The sequence below is a fragment of the Magnolia sinica genome, chromosome 8 (assembly GCF_029962835.1).
Source record: "Magnolia sinica isolate HGM2019 chromosome 8, MsV1, whole genome shotgun sequence".
NCBI lineage: Eukaryota > Viridiplantae > Streptophyta > Magnoliopsida > Magnoliales > Magnoliaceae > Magnolia > Magnolia sinica.
The window spans coordinates 52424954-52443063 of NC_080580.1; the positions used below are offsets into that span (position 1 = coordinate 52424954).

At 40.9% G+C, this 18110-nt stretch overlaps 1 protein-coding gene across 1 annotated transcript in view; it reads left to right on the forward strand.

Annotated features, from left to right (window-relative positions):
• Positions 1 to 17328, forward strand: part of LOC131253313 (N-(5'-phosphoribosyl)anthranilate isomerase 1, chloroplastic-like) — a 56098-nt gene extending 38770 nt beyond the window's left edge. The window contains exons 2-3 of the mRNA XM_058254272.1: positions 14932 to 15292; positions 16966 to 17328. Coding sequence (XP_058110255.1) covers positions 14997 to 15292; positions 16966 to 17212 — 543 coding nt within the window. The 5' untranslated portion in view covers positions 14932 to 14996 and the 3' untranslated portion in view covers positions 17213 to 17328. The remainder of the gene's footprint in view (positions 1 to 14931; positions 15293 to 16965) is intronic.
• Positions 17329 to 18110: the final 782 nt, after the last annotated feature.

Sequence of the window (18110 nt, forward strand, 5' to 3'; positions counted from 1 at the left end):
TAAGTCGTGGGATATATTAGTGATATCACAAGATACTAAAAATACTATGTCCAGTTATCTCAGATGATTTGCAACTCCTCCCAGAGAGAGGCCCTTTGGTTGGCCCTGCATGGGCCATAAACAGTTGAGATTAGCCATATGGAGCTTGAAGACATTATAGAGCATTACTAAAATTGAGTGCCGATCACACCATCTCCTTTCCTCCACTCAACTGAGTTCCAAGCGATCAATATGCCCCTACAGAAGCCTTTCGTGTCCAAGCAAATCCGATCCTTGTCACGAAACCCCCAAACTGAGTTTGCAATTTTCTTATTGATAGATTGGAGCTTCATTTCTTTGAGGAGAATGATCTGAGCCTTAGAGTTCTTGCAAAGTTCCTTAATCTGGAGTCTTTTAGATTTGCACGTCAGGCTGCTAACATTCCAACTTAAAACATTCATTGAGAAACTGACCTTGCCCTTCTTCCCCTACGAGGTTCGTAGACTTTTTTGACGCACTTTGTGGTTGACAGTGCTCTCTAGCCGAAGGAGCTCTCTATGAACTTTAGGGGTATGCTTCAGTGATCTTTTGAGCACCACGTCTTGATAATGATCCCCCTTTTGATCTAAGAACCGTAGAAAATGCTTCACCATTCTCATCCCCAGCTACCAGGGATAGGCCTAGTATTCGGCCCACCCTCTTTATGACATCCTTGGTCCAGTCAAGATCTTCATCCGATAAAATTCTATTTAATATCTTCTTATTGGGAGTTGATGGAGGCGCAATTAGCAAGATCTCTCATCGGATAGGGATAACGTTCCTCTCGACAATTTTCTGGTGTGGGGTGATGTCTAAGGTATTTGACAGATCTTTGCCTAGAAAACTAGGGATCTCCTCCAACTACCCTTGCCTCCAACTGAGAGTCAAAATCCATAACCACTAAATTACTGTCTCCATCATCTGCAATGTGGAGATTATATATATTAGCATTTGGCATGTGTGTGTATGTTTATTGTTTGCCTGTTGTATTAGTGCATGTGCACCATCCTTCATGTTCCTGCAGAACACTGTACCTTTATTGTAATAAGAGTGTTGGTGTTAGGGAAAGAGTAACGCAACACTCATTCTTTCAAACTCGCTCTCTTCTCTTCTCTTCTCTTCTAATCTTCTTCTCTTCCCTTCACCATTATTTCTTTCTTTTAATCTCCTACTTGGTATCAGAGCAGATTTTCGGCGTCAAACCTTATTTCTGTGAACAGTATACTGCTGATGTCAGCAGGTACAAATGTACGGTGTGGTTTGATGAGATTTATTTTGGATTATGGAAGAACATGATGTGAGAAGATTTTTGGTGATTTTTTGGATCCCTCTTTCTTGAGTTTTTCCTAAAATAGCTTTTTTCAGAAAAAAGGCCCCAATTCTCCATTTTCTCGATTTCTCTCAATCAGCGAGCTTTTTCTCAAATCTCCTCAACATGAATGGTCAAAATACCTCCCTCAATCTTTCAATAAAGGATTTTCTAGGAAAAAATCATCTTTGAATGTTGTTTTACCCCAAAAACATGGTCGGGGGTGCCTTTTTTTTTTTAGATTTACTGTTCCAAACATACACCTAGCTGCTGTGTATGGTCCCTTTGACTATTTAATCCTATTTCTAGATGTTATTCATCTCTTATTGGTTGTTTGGTGGCGTCTTTGTAGCTTCGGGCTGCCATTTTCCTCTTTTGGTCTGTGCATGGGCCTTTTCTCCTCTCTTCTCATGAGTTTCTGGTTTGGGTCATCTATGGAAGACAAAAGGGGCTTCGTCTTCCTCTATCGCATCTCTTGAATCTAATCCTCTAGTGATTACGTCAGTTAAGTTGAATGGTAGCAACTAGCTTCAATGGGCTTAATTTGTCAAAGTATTCTTGGGGACCGTGAGAAGTTATCTTACATATTGGATGACCCTCGAGCATTTCATATGCTAATTACAAGACTTGGGCAAAGGAAAATTATCAAGTTATCACTTGTTTATTGAACAGTATGGAGCCTTCCGCGAATAACTCTATTATGTTTCTAGCTAAGGCTAAGAGCATTTGGGACACTCTTCATGATATGTTTTTTGAGGCTCAAAACTTCTCAAAAGTGTTGCAACTTATTTTAGATTTGGCTAGTTTTAACAAGAGTCCAGAACGTTGAAGGATTATTATTTGACCTTACGGGGCATGTGGGATGAACTTGATATCTATCAGCCTCTTCCCTCTAGTGTAAAGACGATCACAAACATGCCTGGAAGCATCACGACGACACTCGCATCATGCAGTTCTTAGCTGGCTTGAACTCCGATTATGTTGTGATGGATCCTCTCATACCGTTGATGACTGTCTGTACCATGTGTTAGCGGACTTCCACTTCTACACTTTCCTCTTATTCCCCCGTGCCTCCAGAGCGGTCGGCTCATGTTGCTGTGGATCGCCCTCCTGCTCTTCATGAATCCTGAGCACCATCTCCTAGTTTGGGGCGTGACTTTGGATCAGGTGGTCATGGTAGGGGTTGAGATGGCGATTGTGGTCGTGGTGGTCATTTCCCCTATGGTTGCGGAGGACGTGGTCAAGGTCGTGATGGTTCCTGCTCATGCTCTCATTGCGGTGGAAGCGGTCACATTGTTGATTATTGTTGGCAGCTGCATGGTTGTCCTCATGCCGCCACCTCTTTTATTGTTATAGATACTACCGAGGGATAGTCTTCTTCCTCTGTTGTTGAGTAGACATCTCCTGGGGATTCTCTTGTTATTTCTCGGGCTGCCTATGATGCCTTGATGCGACTTCATGTTCGTGATATCCCTGACCCTTCCCATGCAGCTTTCGCTCAGTTAGGTACTGATCTCCTTGCGTCTTGATCTCCTACCTCATGGGTCATCAACTCTAGGGCATCATCTCACATGATCGGTAAGTCCCAACTATTTTCTTCGTACTCTTCTCCTTGCTAGTTTTAGTTTGTGTTGTCAATGGAAATCAAACTCTTGTCTCAGGAGTTGGGTTCATTTCTCTCTCTCCCACCTTATTGCCGTCCTCTGTTTTACAGGTGCCTTGTTTTCCACTCAATTTATTATCCGTCAGTTCTCTCTCTAAAACCTTGTCTTCTTACACTCATTAAAATCTTGTTCTGTGACTTTCTTTCCCTCTCATTGTGTTTTCTAGGACCTTCAGACTAAGGGGTGATTGGTAGGGGCCATGAGCGAGGAGGCGTTTATGTCCTTGATGATACACCTGTTGCAGCTTCCAGTACTACTCTTTCCCTCGATCGCGAGTCCGTGTCACGATGGCATTTCCGTTTAGGGCATCCATCTTTAGCTAGATTGAGCCTTTTATTCCCATCTATGTCTGGTTTTAAAATTTTGTTGTGAGATCTATGAGCTGTCTAAGCACCATCGTGCCACTTTTCCTCCTAGTTCATATGGGAAGAAATCTCAACCTTTTGAACTTGTCCATTCAGATATTTGGGGCGATGCCCCTGTTCTCTCTACTTTTGGATTTCGATATTTTGTTACCTTTATTGATGACTATTCTCGGATGACTAGGGTTTACTTATTGAAATCTAAAAGTGAAGTGTTTGATATGTTTAAGGTGTTTTATAATGAAGTGCTTACTCAGTTTCAATGCGATGATCATGGACACTACTGGCACAATCGGCATCACAATATCTAAAGAGGTGAAGATGGCCATGGAACTAAAAGTGGAGCCCAAGACCAGGAGCTAATTTAAGATACTGGAGAATGCGGTAGACAACAATAAGATGCGACGAATGAGGAGCATGCATAAATTGACTAACAACACCCACCTCATAGGATAGATCTGGCTGGGTAATAGTTAAGTAGATAAGCAAACCAACAAAGCGCCTATACATCCCTGGATCAGATAGAATGGCACCAGCATCCAATCAAAGTTTCTGAGAGGGATCCATGGGACTAACTATAGGGAGTAACTGTAGGTTTGCACCCTATTACGTTGAAACAGAACCACCCCTAATTTGGAGCAAGCTACTTCAATGCCCAAGAAATAGTGAAGAGGGCCAAGATCCTTGATTTCAAAACGAGTCTTCAGGAAGGCTTTGACAGCTTCCATACTAACAATGTCACTTCCAGATAACAAAATATCATCCACATACACAATGAGCACAATAATTCTCGTTGATCGGTGACATATGAAGAGAGAATGATAGGCGTGACTGCGCACAAAGCCAAACTCAAGGAGAGCATGACTAAATTTATCAAACCATGTATGCAAAGACTATTTAAGGCCCTAAATCACCTTCTTCAATCAGCATACAAGGTGAGGATTGTTAGAGGCCACAAAACCAGGTGGTTGATGCATATAGACTTCCTCTACAAGATCCCCGTGAAGAAATGCATTCTTCACATCAAGCTGGAAAATGAGCCGAGACAAGTTAACAGCCAAGGAAATGAGCACCCGAACGGAGTTGAGCTTGGCCACGAGAGAGAATGCCTTAAAATAGTCCAAGTTGTGTATCTGAGTGTAGCCTTTAGCAACAAGTTGAGCTTTGTGACGATCAATGGAACCATTGAGAAGAAACTTGATGGTATAAACCCAATGATATCCAACAGGCTTGTGTCCCTCAGTAAGAGAGACCAACTCCCAAGTATGATTTTTTTCAAGGGCAACAATTTCTTTCATCATTGCCTTTGTCCAGTTAGGACTCTTGAGAGCTTGAGAAATGGAAGAAGGAATGCCCACTGAAGAAATTGAAGTTGCAAAAGACTAAAATGAGGGTGAAAGATGACCATATGAAATAAAATTGCTAATAGGGTGCTTAGTGCAAGATCGAGTCCCTTTGCGCAAGGCAATAGGGAGATCTTGACTGGGAAGGGATTGATCACCTGAACAATCATCCAAAGTGAGAGAAGTGGTGGATGGAAGAGTAGTAGAAGGTATAGCCCGTCGATGATACACTTGAAGAGGCTGTAGATTACCTGACTCACTAGCAGATGAAGGAACAGAAGAAACGATAGTCTCCTCGGAATCAATAGAAATAGGAAGAGGAGAACAAGATGAATACTCCCCCTGAGTCGTAAGAGGGTCACCAAGAGACCTTCCATGATCTGAGAAGGAATGTCCTAAAAAAAGGTTACATCAACTGACATATACTTCTTGCAAGTCAAGGGGTCATAACACTTATACCTTTTCTGACTGTGAGAGTACCCAATGAAAACACATTTAGTGGCCTGTGGACTGAGTTTATCATTATTACCATCCAAACTTTGAACAAAACATGTGCAACCAAACACTTGGGAGAGGGGAAATAGATTGTCATGGGGATACAAAATACCCAAGGAAGATTTATAAGATGAGGTGCAAGATGGTATGCGGTTAATGAGAAATGTGGTAGTAAGAAGAGCATCACCCCAAAAATATTTCGGTAGGTACATACTAAGAAGAAGAGTTCGAGATACTTCAAGAAGGTGACGGTTCTTTCATTTTCGTAGGCTGCTAACTGACGTTATTCCGGTTCTTCTCCATTTTCATGAAACTATTCCTCAAGCAAGCTAGCCGATAAGTCATCGAAACTTTTTTCTACCAATAGGAATAAGGAGGGGGAGAGAGAGGATCCTCTTTTCTTAATCACCTTGAACTCTTGAAATGTGATACACTGAACCATTAATAAGGATAGAGAAGTGAGTTGTTGAAATGCATTCCACGATTGAACTCTTCCATTTATCTCTAAACCCCATTCCACTCATCATATAGCTTAGGAATCCCCAGTTGACTCTATCGTACTCCTCCTGTCAACTTTGCATATGATCCCTAGATCTTTTGTAACCTTCCTGGAATGATTGCATTAATTAGCTATTAAAATGCCATCTAAGATCCTGCTCTCTTCTACAAATGCACCTTGGGAGGGGGATATGAGAAATTGCATTATCATCTTCCTTATGTTAGTAAGAGTCTTGGCAATGATTTTATAAACATTGACACTCCTTGAATTTTCAGAACAAGGAAAATAAAGAGTTTTGTTTATGCTTTTGTTTAGTTTGCCTCTCTTGTCATGCATATCCTAACAACTTTGGAAGAACCTGATCAAGAATTTCTCAACACCTGGAGCTTTATGCCTATCTATACATGTGATCGACCCTCTTATTTCCTCCATTTCAAAAGGACTTTCCAAGTCATGAATTACCTCTTCTAGAAGGCTGTTGCATTGGATATTGTCCAATTTAGGCCTGCGTAACTCTTATTTGTTAGAGCAAGTTCTTGTAGAACTCAACCACTATGGTCTGGATGTCCTTATCATTGATCATTCTCTCGCTAACCATTAAACCATTAATTGTTCTTCCTTCTCCTAGCATTGGCCTTGCTATGGAAATGTGTAGTGATACGATCCCCCTCTTTCAGCCATAATGTTCTTGATTATTGCCTCCATGCAAATTCCTCTTACTGCATAAGAAACTTTGATTCCCTTCTTAGCTCCAACCTTTATTTCCTTGCTGACCTCTATATCTCCTAAAGCCTCTTTCTTTTCTATTCTTCATGTGGTAAAGGATTAACTCAGATTTAGCTACTTTGACTGGATAAACTTCAATCCCTTGGCCAAGCCTTTCAATTTAACTTTTGAAAGTTTGTATGAAAAGAGAGAGAAGAGGCAAGAGGAGAGTGGAGAGAAAAAAAAAAGGGAAAGAGGAAACGAAAGGTTAAGGTTGTATGTTTATACAACCTATATTACAAGTCCCTGGGAATATAGGAAACCAAAATATAGGAAATACTCCTCACTTTATTATAAGTCCCCGGGAATATAAAATATGTATAACAATAGGAAAGGATAGAACTAGAGGATTTGGTGGGCCGTATGTTTATACAACCTATATTAATATACTTTTAACACTCCTCAAGTTGGAGCATAGATTTGTGCCTAGCTTGGAAAAGATACACTCAAATTGACTGGGACAAAGAGCTTTAGTGAACATACCCACAAGATGATTTTAAGACTTGAGATAAGGTGTAGAAATTTCACCACGGTTAACTTTCTCACGAATAATAGTTGACTTCAATATGTTTAGGTCGTTCATGAAGAACTGGGTGGTTTGCAATATGAGTTGTTGCTTTATTAGAACACAAATGCATTGGAAAAATTACAACATACCCATCTCTTGTAACAACTTTACTCATACAAGCTCACACATCGTATGTCCCATGGCCCTATATTTTGCTTCTTCACTAAATCTTGATACTACGCTTTTGCTTCTTACACTTCGACATGAGAAAATTTCCTTCTTACACTTCTTGCCTTTTCAAAAAAAAAAAAAGAGGAAAGATTCCTTGACTTGGAGTTCCCTTATGATATTGTAAAATCCAGATCACTACATCTAACTTTGGAATTTTAGGAGAACTCATGAACTAACCACATTGGCAACGTATGATATGTCTAGTCTGGTAGTCAAGCAAATGAGTTTTCCAACCAACCTCCTAAACCTTCTGGGCCTTCAACTGCTTCTTCTTGGTCATTCTCCAGCTTATGATTAGGGCCCACTAGTGTATTGGTAAGCTTGGCACCATGAGAACCTGTTTCTATAAGTAAAATTAGGGTATATTTTTGTTGTGATAGATTAATCACTTTCTTTGATCTTGCAACCTCTATCCCTAAGAAAGATTGAAGATGACCCAAATATTTTGTGAAAAAATGATGTTGAAGGTATAGGTTAAGTTCTTCAATTCCTCTATTATCATTACCTATGGCCACAATATCATCCATGTACACAATTAACCCAATCAACCCAAATGCATCTTGCCATATGAGGATCAAATGATCAGTTTGACTGCCTTATAAACCACAGGCCAACACAACCTTATTGAACTTCTTAAACCATGCCCACAGTAATTGGTTCAACCCATAAACCGCCTTATGAAGCTTACACACTTTATCTTACTCGCCCTGAACAACAAACCCATGTAGTTGCTCCATATAGACTTCTTTTGTGAGATCTCCATGAAGAAGGTTTTTGTTTTTCTTTTTTCACGTCTGTGAGACAAGGCCCCGAGGCCGGATGACTTTCCCATGGATTTTTATTGGGTCTTTTAGGACATCCTCAAGAAGGATGTGGTGATTTTTGTCTAAGAGTTTTGTTGTTCTGGTTGGCTTCCAAAAGGAATGAGGGCTTTATTTATAGCTATTATCCCTAAGAAAGGAGTAGAACCATTGTCAGATCACCATCCTATCATCCTAATTGGAAGCCCTTGTAAGATTTTGACAAACCTATTCACTTCTTGATTCAGATTGGTGCTCCCCTCCATTTCCGAGAACCAAGGAGGTTTTGTGGCAGATAGCCAAATTTTAGATAGTGCTTTGCTCGCCCACAAATGCATAGATATGGGGCACAAGGAAGGCAAGAAAGGAGTGGTTTGTAAACTAGACATCGAGAAGGCTTATGACCATGAGGATTGGGGTTTCCTTGAGTACATATTGAAAAGATTAAGATGCGTGCATAAATGGATTAATTGGATCCATGAATCTGTATTGTCAGCTTGTTTATCAGTGTTGGTTAACAGCCATCCAAAAGATTTTTTTTAAAAAGCTTTGTGAGGTCTAAGACAAGGGCATCCGCCCTCTTCTTTTTTATTTGAAGTGGTAGCGAAAACTCGAAGTAGAATGTTAGCGAAAAGGAATAGAGGTGGACCTTGTTTTTGGATTTTGTGGAGTTCAAGACAGGAACTAGATATCTCACTTACAGTATACGGATAATACTCTATTGTTTTGTCATGTAGAGGTTTCATAGGTGGACAATTTAAAGAAGTTTCTGGGTTGCTTTGAAGAGGTATTGGGCTTAAAGATTAATGTTAGAAAAAGTGAAATGTTGGGCATCATGATGCCCATAGAAGTTTTTTCTATCTTTGCAGATGTCTTTAGGTGTGGAGTTGGTTCTTTTACCTCTACCTATTTGGGTCTCCCCCTTTGCTTGGGCAATCTCGTGAAACATTTATGGGGTTAGAGAGATTTGATAGGAAATTATCAAAGTGGAAGAGCTAGCACTTGTCAATGGCGGGTCGTGTTACTCTTATAAATGCGGCTATTTCAAATCTTCCTATTTATTTCATGTCCTTGTACAAATGCTCGAAGTCATTTTGGATAATCTAGAGAAGTTGTAGTGTTTTTCTATGGCAAGGGGCCGACGATAAGCATAAATCGGACGAGTGGAGGAGGGAGAGAGAGAGAGAGAGAGAGAGAGAGAGAGAGAGAGAGAGAGAGAGAGCTTTTAGATGAGGGAGGTGTATGCATTAGAGTTTTGGAGACTATGAATCTGGCTCTTCTTGGTAAGTGTCAGTGATGGTTTGATGTTGAAGAAGGTAGGTTGTGGAGAGAAGTCATTGCTTCCAAATATGGTGTGCAAGTAGGTGGGTGTGAAGTTAAGTAATCCTTGAACTATCGAGAGTCGGGGATTTGGAAGGCAATAAGTTCTATAACTCCATTGGTCAAGCTTGGCCTGGAGGACCGGTGATGTGGGTCTTGTTCATTTGAGTCGAAATTTCCATCTTTGGCAAGACTAGCTCCTTTGAAGAATATATCAATGGTTAGTTTCTATTCCTCCTGAGCATGGTGTCCCCTGTGTCGTAGAGATTTGTCTGACAAGGAGGCTGAAGATTACTCCTCGTTGTTGGAGAGGGGCATTATAACATTCTTCCTTCTTCGTCTTTTGGGGATTATTTGGTTTGGTTAGCTTCTCTGTCGTGAAAATTCATGGTTGGGTCTTGCTACATGCTGCTTCGGGATCATTTGTTTCCAAGAAATGATTTTTTTTCCATGCTTTCTGGTACTATGGTGCCCCGCCTAAGGTGGCAGCCTTCGTTTGGCTAGTTGGGCGGAAGTGAAGTTTAACCATAGGTAATCTTCAGAAAAGATCCATGATCCTTCCCAACATTTACCTCTCATGTATGGGTGAGTTGGAGTTGATAGGCCACTTATTCATTCATTGCCCTTTTGCGTGTTGGGTATGGACGTCTATCTTATTACCCTTTCGTGTTGATTGGGTCATGCTGCAGGCAGTGGATGACCCGCTTTAGCTATGGCATGATGTCACACTTGCAAAAGAAAGTTTGGTGGGCTAGAGATTGTTCATGCTAGTAGTGTTATGGAACATTTTGGGGGAGCGTAGCAGGTGATGTTTCTTTAGCAAGAAAGGTCCGTGGGAGGAAGTGGCATGGAATCCAAGATGAACGTCATAGATTTGGTTTTTAGGTTAAAAATACCAATATATCTATGATGTCATCCTTGTTTGGATTGTAATATTTTTTGTTGTAGTTTGTGTATTTTTTTTGCTGTCTTTATATGGTTAAGAAGCTTTGCAATAAAATTGACTATCCTTCAAAAAAATGGTTAACGATATAACTTACAGAGTAACAAAAATATAATTGAGCTTTGTAATTGGAGAGAATGACTCAGTGTAATCATCTTTGAGAGCCCGAGTTTATCCCTTGGCAACTAATCAAGTTTTCAATCTTTTGATTGTTCTATCTAGTTGAAACTTAATGGTATACACCACTTGTATCTAATATCATGCTTGCTAGCTAGAAGAAGGGTCAACTTCTAAGTACTAGTACGATGAAGAGCAACCATCTCTTCTTCTAGAGCTTGCCTCCACCCCTCATGAGACAAGGTTCAAAATGTGAGGAAAGAGTGTAAATTTGTGAAATATGGGAAACAAATAATGAAAAGAGACAAATATGTGATAGCGAACAACCGACCAGTGCACCAAAAGCTCTAGAACTGATGGGGAAGGATGAATTTATCCCTATATACAGGCTCTCTCGGGCAAACCCAGGCGAGACCTCCCCATGGGCAACCCCCGCTTCGCATGGTTCCCCGAATCTCACGGTCCTACAGTGGGCCCTACCTCATGACCATTTTGTATCTCACAAACCCCACCTCATGGCCACCTCATCCCATCGTGGAGATATGGAGCATCCTTGGAATCACACCAAGATGCCCTCGCATCATCTACCCACGCCGATGAGGAGAGTTGAACACTGGGTTTCCGCTTTGATACCATTTTGATAGTGGATAACCGATTAGTGCACCAAAAGTTCTAAAGTTGATGGAGAAGGACCAGTTTATCCCTATATGCAGGCTCTCCCAGGCAAACCCAAGCGAGATCTCCCCATAAGAAACCCCCCGCTTTGCACGGGTCTCCAAGTCGCACAATCCCACAATTGGCCCTACCTCGTAGCCATTTTGCATCCATAGACCCCACCTCGTGGGCCACCCCACCCTGGCGTAGAGATACGATGCATCCTTGGAATCACACCAAGATGCCCTCGCATCATCCATCCACGCTGGTGAGGGGACTCGATCCTTGGGCTCCTACTCTGATACCATTTTGATAGTAGACAATCAATCAATGCACCAAAAGCTCTAGAGTTGATAGGGAAGGGCCGATTTAACCCTATATGCAAGCCCTCCCAAGCAAACCCAGGAGATACCTCCCCGTGGGCAACCCCCACTTCGCACGGGTCCCCGAATCACGGTCCCATAGCAGGCCTCACCTTGTAGCCATTCTGCATCTCACAGACCCCACCTCGTGGGCCACCCCATCCCAGCGTGGAGATACGGTGCATCCTTGGAATCACACCAAGATGCCCCCGCATAAAAAATCACAAGGTATAGGATTGAAAGGCTTGGAAGAATGTGGTGGATGGCAAGTCATAAACAACTTCACTATCTCTCTTCTTTCGTTGTGAGCAAACCTTGAGAATAGGTTCAGTTGCAGGAAAAGACTAAGACTGACCCATGGAAGAAAGTGTCTGGATAGAATGGACTTTTGCAAGGAGAGGCACTGGCATCGTAGAAGAGGACTAAGGATCTTCTATTGTAAGAGCTTTACCTTATATTTGAAAAGAAAGGTCTCATTTCAAAGAAGGAACATTGGTACACTTGATTTTTTATGAACATTGGCATTGTAACACTTGGAGACTCTCTATGTTCTTGAATATCAAAGAAACATTCATTTTATTTCTCGAGGATCTAATTATCAATATCCGACTCAAACCTATGGACAAAGCACACACACCAAAAAAACTAGGGGGAAGAGAAAATAACAGTCTCAAGAAACAAAATAGAATGAGGTGTCTCGCTTGCAAGCATGAAAGGCATTTGATTAATTAAGTAGCTTGCCGTCAGAATGACATCACTCCAAAAGACTTCTGGAACATTCATATAACTTAATAACGCACAAGTAACTTCTTTGAATTGATTGTATGCTACCATGTAAAACATTTTCAAAATAGAAAATAACTGAGATTGATCTTTAATTAAATAAAGCCAAGTCAGTCGTGAGAAATCATCAACAAAAGTAACAAAGTACTTATACCCTAACATGCTAGAGACTTGAAAGAACCCCAAATATTTGAATGTATTATAAAACAAATGGGACTTTACTTTTCTACACGTGGAGGAAAAGAGACACCCTATGATGTTTTCTCAACTGGCACACCTTGCATTCTAATTTTGATACATTGGACAATAACAAAACAGTGCTCTTGAGACCATTCGAAGATGGATGACCAAGACGAAAGTGCCATTGGTGATGAGAGATACTTGTCTGCATTGTTGCTTCAGTTGACTTCCAATGAAGACAATATAGACTACCTATGTTCGTGCTCTCCAAAAATCCTATTCTTCGTCTTTAGATCCTAGGAAACGTAGTCTGCAAGGTAAAGGTTACAGAACACTAAAGAGATTTAGTGAGTTTAATCACTGACATAAGACTAAAATGGAATTTAGGGACATAAAGAACAAAAGACAATGAAAGTGATGGACGAGCCTCAACCTTACCCACTCCACATATTTTGGATAAGGTTCCATTTGCCAAAGTAAGAGATGACCATGACAAGGTGAATTAACGAAGGAAAAGACACTAGACATGCTTTTTATATGAATAGACGCTTCAGAATCAATGACCCATGGAGCCAGAGACAAGCTAAACTAGTTATACTGAGTTTACAAATGTAGCCATAGGGAAAGAAGATACAGAAGTAGGTTGTCTTCAATAACTTGGCGACTTGGCGTACTCAACCTTAGTAACAGTGACCACATCTCCGGAGGCAATAAATGACTTAGATGCAGTGATGGAACTAGTTGGATGAGATCTGCTGCTGTCTTCAGAATAAGAGGCCTAATTAGCGCAGGTTGGTTTCCCATGGATATCCCAGCATATCTCTACTATGTGATTAGTTAACCAGCAATGAGTACACTTCCAAGGTCCATGTCCTCTGTCAGAATCATTACAACCATCTCGACCACTTTGATTGCCTTATCCTCCATGACCTCCTCCCCTTCAATCTATCATTGGTCCCACTAGGCTGACACTAGAACTAACAGATACACACTGAAGACGGGTATAGACTTCATTTAATGATGAAACATCTTTATCACTCAAGATTTGCATCCACACTAGCTCATATTTTGGTTTCAAACCAGACTGGAACTTGACCACGCAAAACTCTTCACATTGTTGTCATTGTTTCTCTAGACTGTTAGTAAGCGGCTGATACACATTCAACTCTTACCACATTCCTTTGAGTTTTGAGAAATATTCACCTTCCCCCATTGGAATGTGAAGATTTCTGCAAACAACTGATTGGTATGAGAGATGTTTCGTTGACAAATACATCTCCTATAGAATATCCCAGACTTCTTTTGCTGTATAAAAAAAAGTCGCATTCTTAGTCACAGATGCTTCCATACTGTTTCATAACCATGTCATAATCTAAGCATTTTCCTGAATCCATTTATCATACTCACTATCACTTTCATCTGGTTTCTCCATGGTCAAATATGTTAGCTTTCTGTTGGCTGTCAAGGAAACTTGTATGGTTTTGGACCAATGGAGATAATTTGCTCCATTTAAGTTAGTAGAGGTAATTTGTGCCCCTAAAAAGTCAGATGGATACACATAACCAGGTCTATGCTTTTCATGCTTCATCTTCATTAGAACCAGATACGATAAGAAGACAAGAACAAGTACCGCTCACACTGCTCCCAAAGGGATGACAACTCCAGCCGCACACTCTAGCATGGTACACACTTGACTTTTGAAGCACTAATCAGCCATACACTTCCAAAATGATAATAGACTGAAATGTGTAGCAATCACCTACAAGAGGCCAAAATGGCAAAGAAAAGAAATCATAGGTTCCTCAGGGGATGCTCAGCCCAAGAGAGCATTAGAAAGAGAAAACGAAAGGGAAGAGAAATATAATTAAGAGGGAAGAAAGTAAAAAAAAAAAAAAGGAGCTTAATTTTATCTCTTTGATACCATGTAAGTTTGTATGAAAAGAGAGAAAAAGCAAGAGAAGAGAGGGAGTAGAGAAAAGAATGGGAAAAAGAAAAAGAGAGGGTAGGGTTGGATGTTCCCGTCTCTTGCATTTATCCACTTAAGTTATGAAACCAAATACTGAAAATACCCCTTTATGCAATTTTCAATATAAGCTCCTGAGAATATAAAATATGCATAAGGAGAGGAACTAAAGGATAGAGCTGGAGGATTAGGTGGGCCGTTTGTTTATACAACCCATATTAATCATCTCTAACAACTTTAATAATCACAACTTTTTGCTTAATCTGAAACCTGCCCAACCAGCAACATTAGCTTTCTACTACTGTTCCACCATGTTGAGAATCCTAATTTTTTGATACAGTTTTGTCCAACCATACCACCCTGATTTTTGTATACAGTTTAGTTGGACCACCCTGATTTTTGGATATGGTCATCTTCATGGTATGCATTATTCAGATGCTCCGCCAACTTGCCAGGTTAACAAGTGCTGTGTTTGGAGAGGGGTGCTCTCTTTGAAGTTACACTTTTTCAATGGCGTTAGCCGTTTTGCATCTGTTGTGCATTTTAGTTGTTGGAAGTCACCAATGTCATTTATCATCATTAGCTGCATAATGAATGGTAGAGCATCACTTTTAGGTTTCCAGACAGGATAGTTGCACTCGAAGAAAAATAGGCTCTATCTTAATACACTGACAAACAGTATGGTTTCCCAACCTACCACATCTTCCCCTGCTCAAGAGGACATCAAAAGGAGTCACCCTTTGGTGAAAATGTGTGGTATTACATCGGCTAAAGATGCTGCAATGGCTGCAGAGGCTGGTGCTAGTCTCATCGATATGATCATTTGGCCCAAATCAAAACGTTCTCTCTTTCGGTGGCTAAAGAAATCTCAAAAGTTGCAAGAGAGTATGGTGCGGAACCCGTTGGGGTGTTTGTGGATGATGGCACAGACACAATATGAAGAGCTTCTGATGCCTCAAATCTTGAGCTTGTGCAGGTAAATTTCACTCTTTAACCTGAGAAATGCCATTGCTACCCGCTACTTGTGTGCAAGATCCAGGTTGTTCATCTGGTGGTCATGGGCCCCACCATGTATTTACCATGATGGGTAATCAAGCCCATGGTGTGCCGTAAAGGCCGTTACGTAAAGGTAACGGTGGCAACCATTACAAGTTATAGGGTGGTAACGGCTGTAACAACTGTCATGGAAAAAATGACCTGTAACTGCCGTTAATGGCCCGTTATGCCATCTAAAAAGGCCGTAACAGCCCCATAATGGTCTGTTATAGGGCAAGTACAGGTTTTATTTTTTATTTATTTTTTCCTTTTTCAATGTTACGGGGCAAATACAGGTTTTTTTTTGGTTTTCTTCTTTCAAAAAAAAATTGGAGAGACCCTAACGGCTATCGTAAAGGTTACTGTGGTGGCCGTTATGGCCACCGTTGCCGTCATGGCCACCGTTACCATTATGGAATACCTTGATCAAGCTGGTCCAATATCAGTTGGGCCACAGGTGTATAAAAAGTGGATAGTTAAGGAAATTGACTGGTGGTCCACATGTTGCCTGACTAATGAGCGGACAAGCCTGATTTCTGGGCCATGGCACATACGTCAAGGGTCTAGGTATCGGCACACATTATAGTTCTGCACATGCCTGGATAGTGGGATTTCTGTTCCTACTCTCATGAGTAGCTGTAGTAGGGCTCATCTAACCTTAAAAATCAAGCAGCATAATGCCCTTGTAATTGTGACAAATTGCAGTTATGCAGGTTCATGGGAATGGGTCCAGGGCTATACTTTCCTGCATTTCTTCCATTCACAAGCTATTATTTGCCTTCCGAATTGTGTTGCATATTTAACTTGTACACATTCTTGCCCAATTGGTATGACAGGCGTCCAGCCAGAGTCCAGCTTTACTTTGGGCTGACACTCCCCGCATCCCATAGGCTATCCCACTCGAGCCCGAAGTGAAAATGCCCCTGCATTAGTCACCCCCGGTGAGAAGTCTTGAACACGAGACCTCCCACTTTGATACCAATTTGATGCAGGACAATTAACCACTTGCTCTAAAACTCGAATTGTTAGAGCATGGCGAATCAATCTCTTTATCTCATAGCTCAGGCCCCACATCTCATGGGTTAGGACCTCGGTCGAACCCCCATCGTGGGTCCCAAATCACATGGGTACCAGCTCACACAAGCCACCCACCTCACACGGGTGGGGCCCTCCTCACATGGGCCACCCGCCTTACACGGGCCGCCTACCCCGAGTGTGTCCCAACATCCCACAGGCTACCCTACTCGAGCCCGGTGTGAAAATGCCTCTGCATTAGCTGGGTCCTTATCTCATCAGTTGGACCTATAAAGGCGTCAACCTGGCCTTAAATGTCCCAGTTGCAAGTCTGATTACGAAGCTCATTTCCCATTTCCTATTTCTATTTCTATTTCTTTAACCGATATATTGCTTTTGCAGAATAGAATTGTAAATGTTTTCCATGAGAAGTGGCTAATGTTTTGTTTAATATGAATGCGATTTGGTATTTGTTTACTGTTTCTAATGAATAAAAATCAGTCTGGTTTTGAGGTTCTTTTAAAAGATTTCTTTTCCTCATACGTGCATGCAAATATTCATACATTTGTTTACTTTGAACACCATTTTATTTGGTTGCAGCGGTAAGGGATTCAATTGGGAGAAGTTTAAATTACCATCAATAAAAAGCAAGCACGGATGGCTTTTAGCTGGAGGGATCAATTGTGAAAATGTTCGTGAGGCCATTGCAACTCTTAGATCCCATGGAGTTGACGTGAGCAGTGGCATCTATGCCTCTGATGGGGTCCAAAAGGATCCATTTAAAATATCTTCCTTCATGAATATGTTGAACTCAGTGTCCATTATCGATTATCGGCAAAATGATTGAAAGCAACCTGATTTTATTTTTATATAATTATTATTATTTTTAAAATTATAAGTATGAGCAAAATTTGGATAGTGTCATGTATTATTTGTTATGTCTATGTAAACATCATCAACAATAGGGGTGCACACGGGTCGGTTCGGTCCGGTTCTGGGGTGAAACCGGAACCGAACCGTTCTTAACGGTTCTAGGATATTCGGAACTGGAACCGGACCATTAGCACCCTAGAACCGAACTAGAACCGGACCATTAAAACCGGTTCGGTTCCACGGTTCTGGGCTTTTTATGATCCAGCCCAATTGCATATTTTATTTTATAATTTAGCCCATGTCCATTCGTGTTGTGATCCATTTGATGAATGGTTTAGATATTGTGTAAGGTGTGCAAAAATACATTTATGGAAACAATCAAATGATGCATTGTAAACCATAAATCATGAGTCAAATATGGAAACAATCAAAGGGTTCTTGGTTCGGTTCCACGGTTCGGTTCTACGGATTGGTTCACGGTTCGGTTCTACATACCCCAAACCGAGAACCAAACTGATGTAATCAGTTCTTTGATTTTTGGAACCGGAACCGGTGCACTCTAGAACTGGACCAAATTGGACCGTTTGGTCGGTTCGAGTCCAGTTCCACAATTCTACCGGTTTGATGTGCACCCCTAATCAACAATTATATAAAATGCTACACAAGAGTTAAAAATAACTTCCAAGTAGGGAGCAACACTGACTATTGTGATAATATTGTCGGCATGCTATGAAAATCACTACCATTTAAGTACGCGAATTTTTAATTCTAAAAGGAGATGATCTTGGGACCACTATATATATATATATATATATATATATATATATATATATATATATATATATATATATATAAAAGATTTTATCACTGTT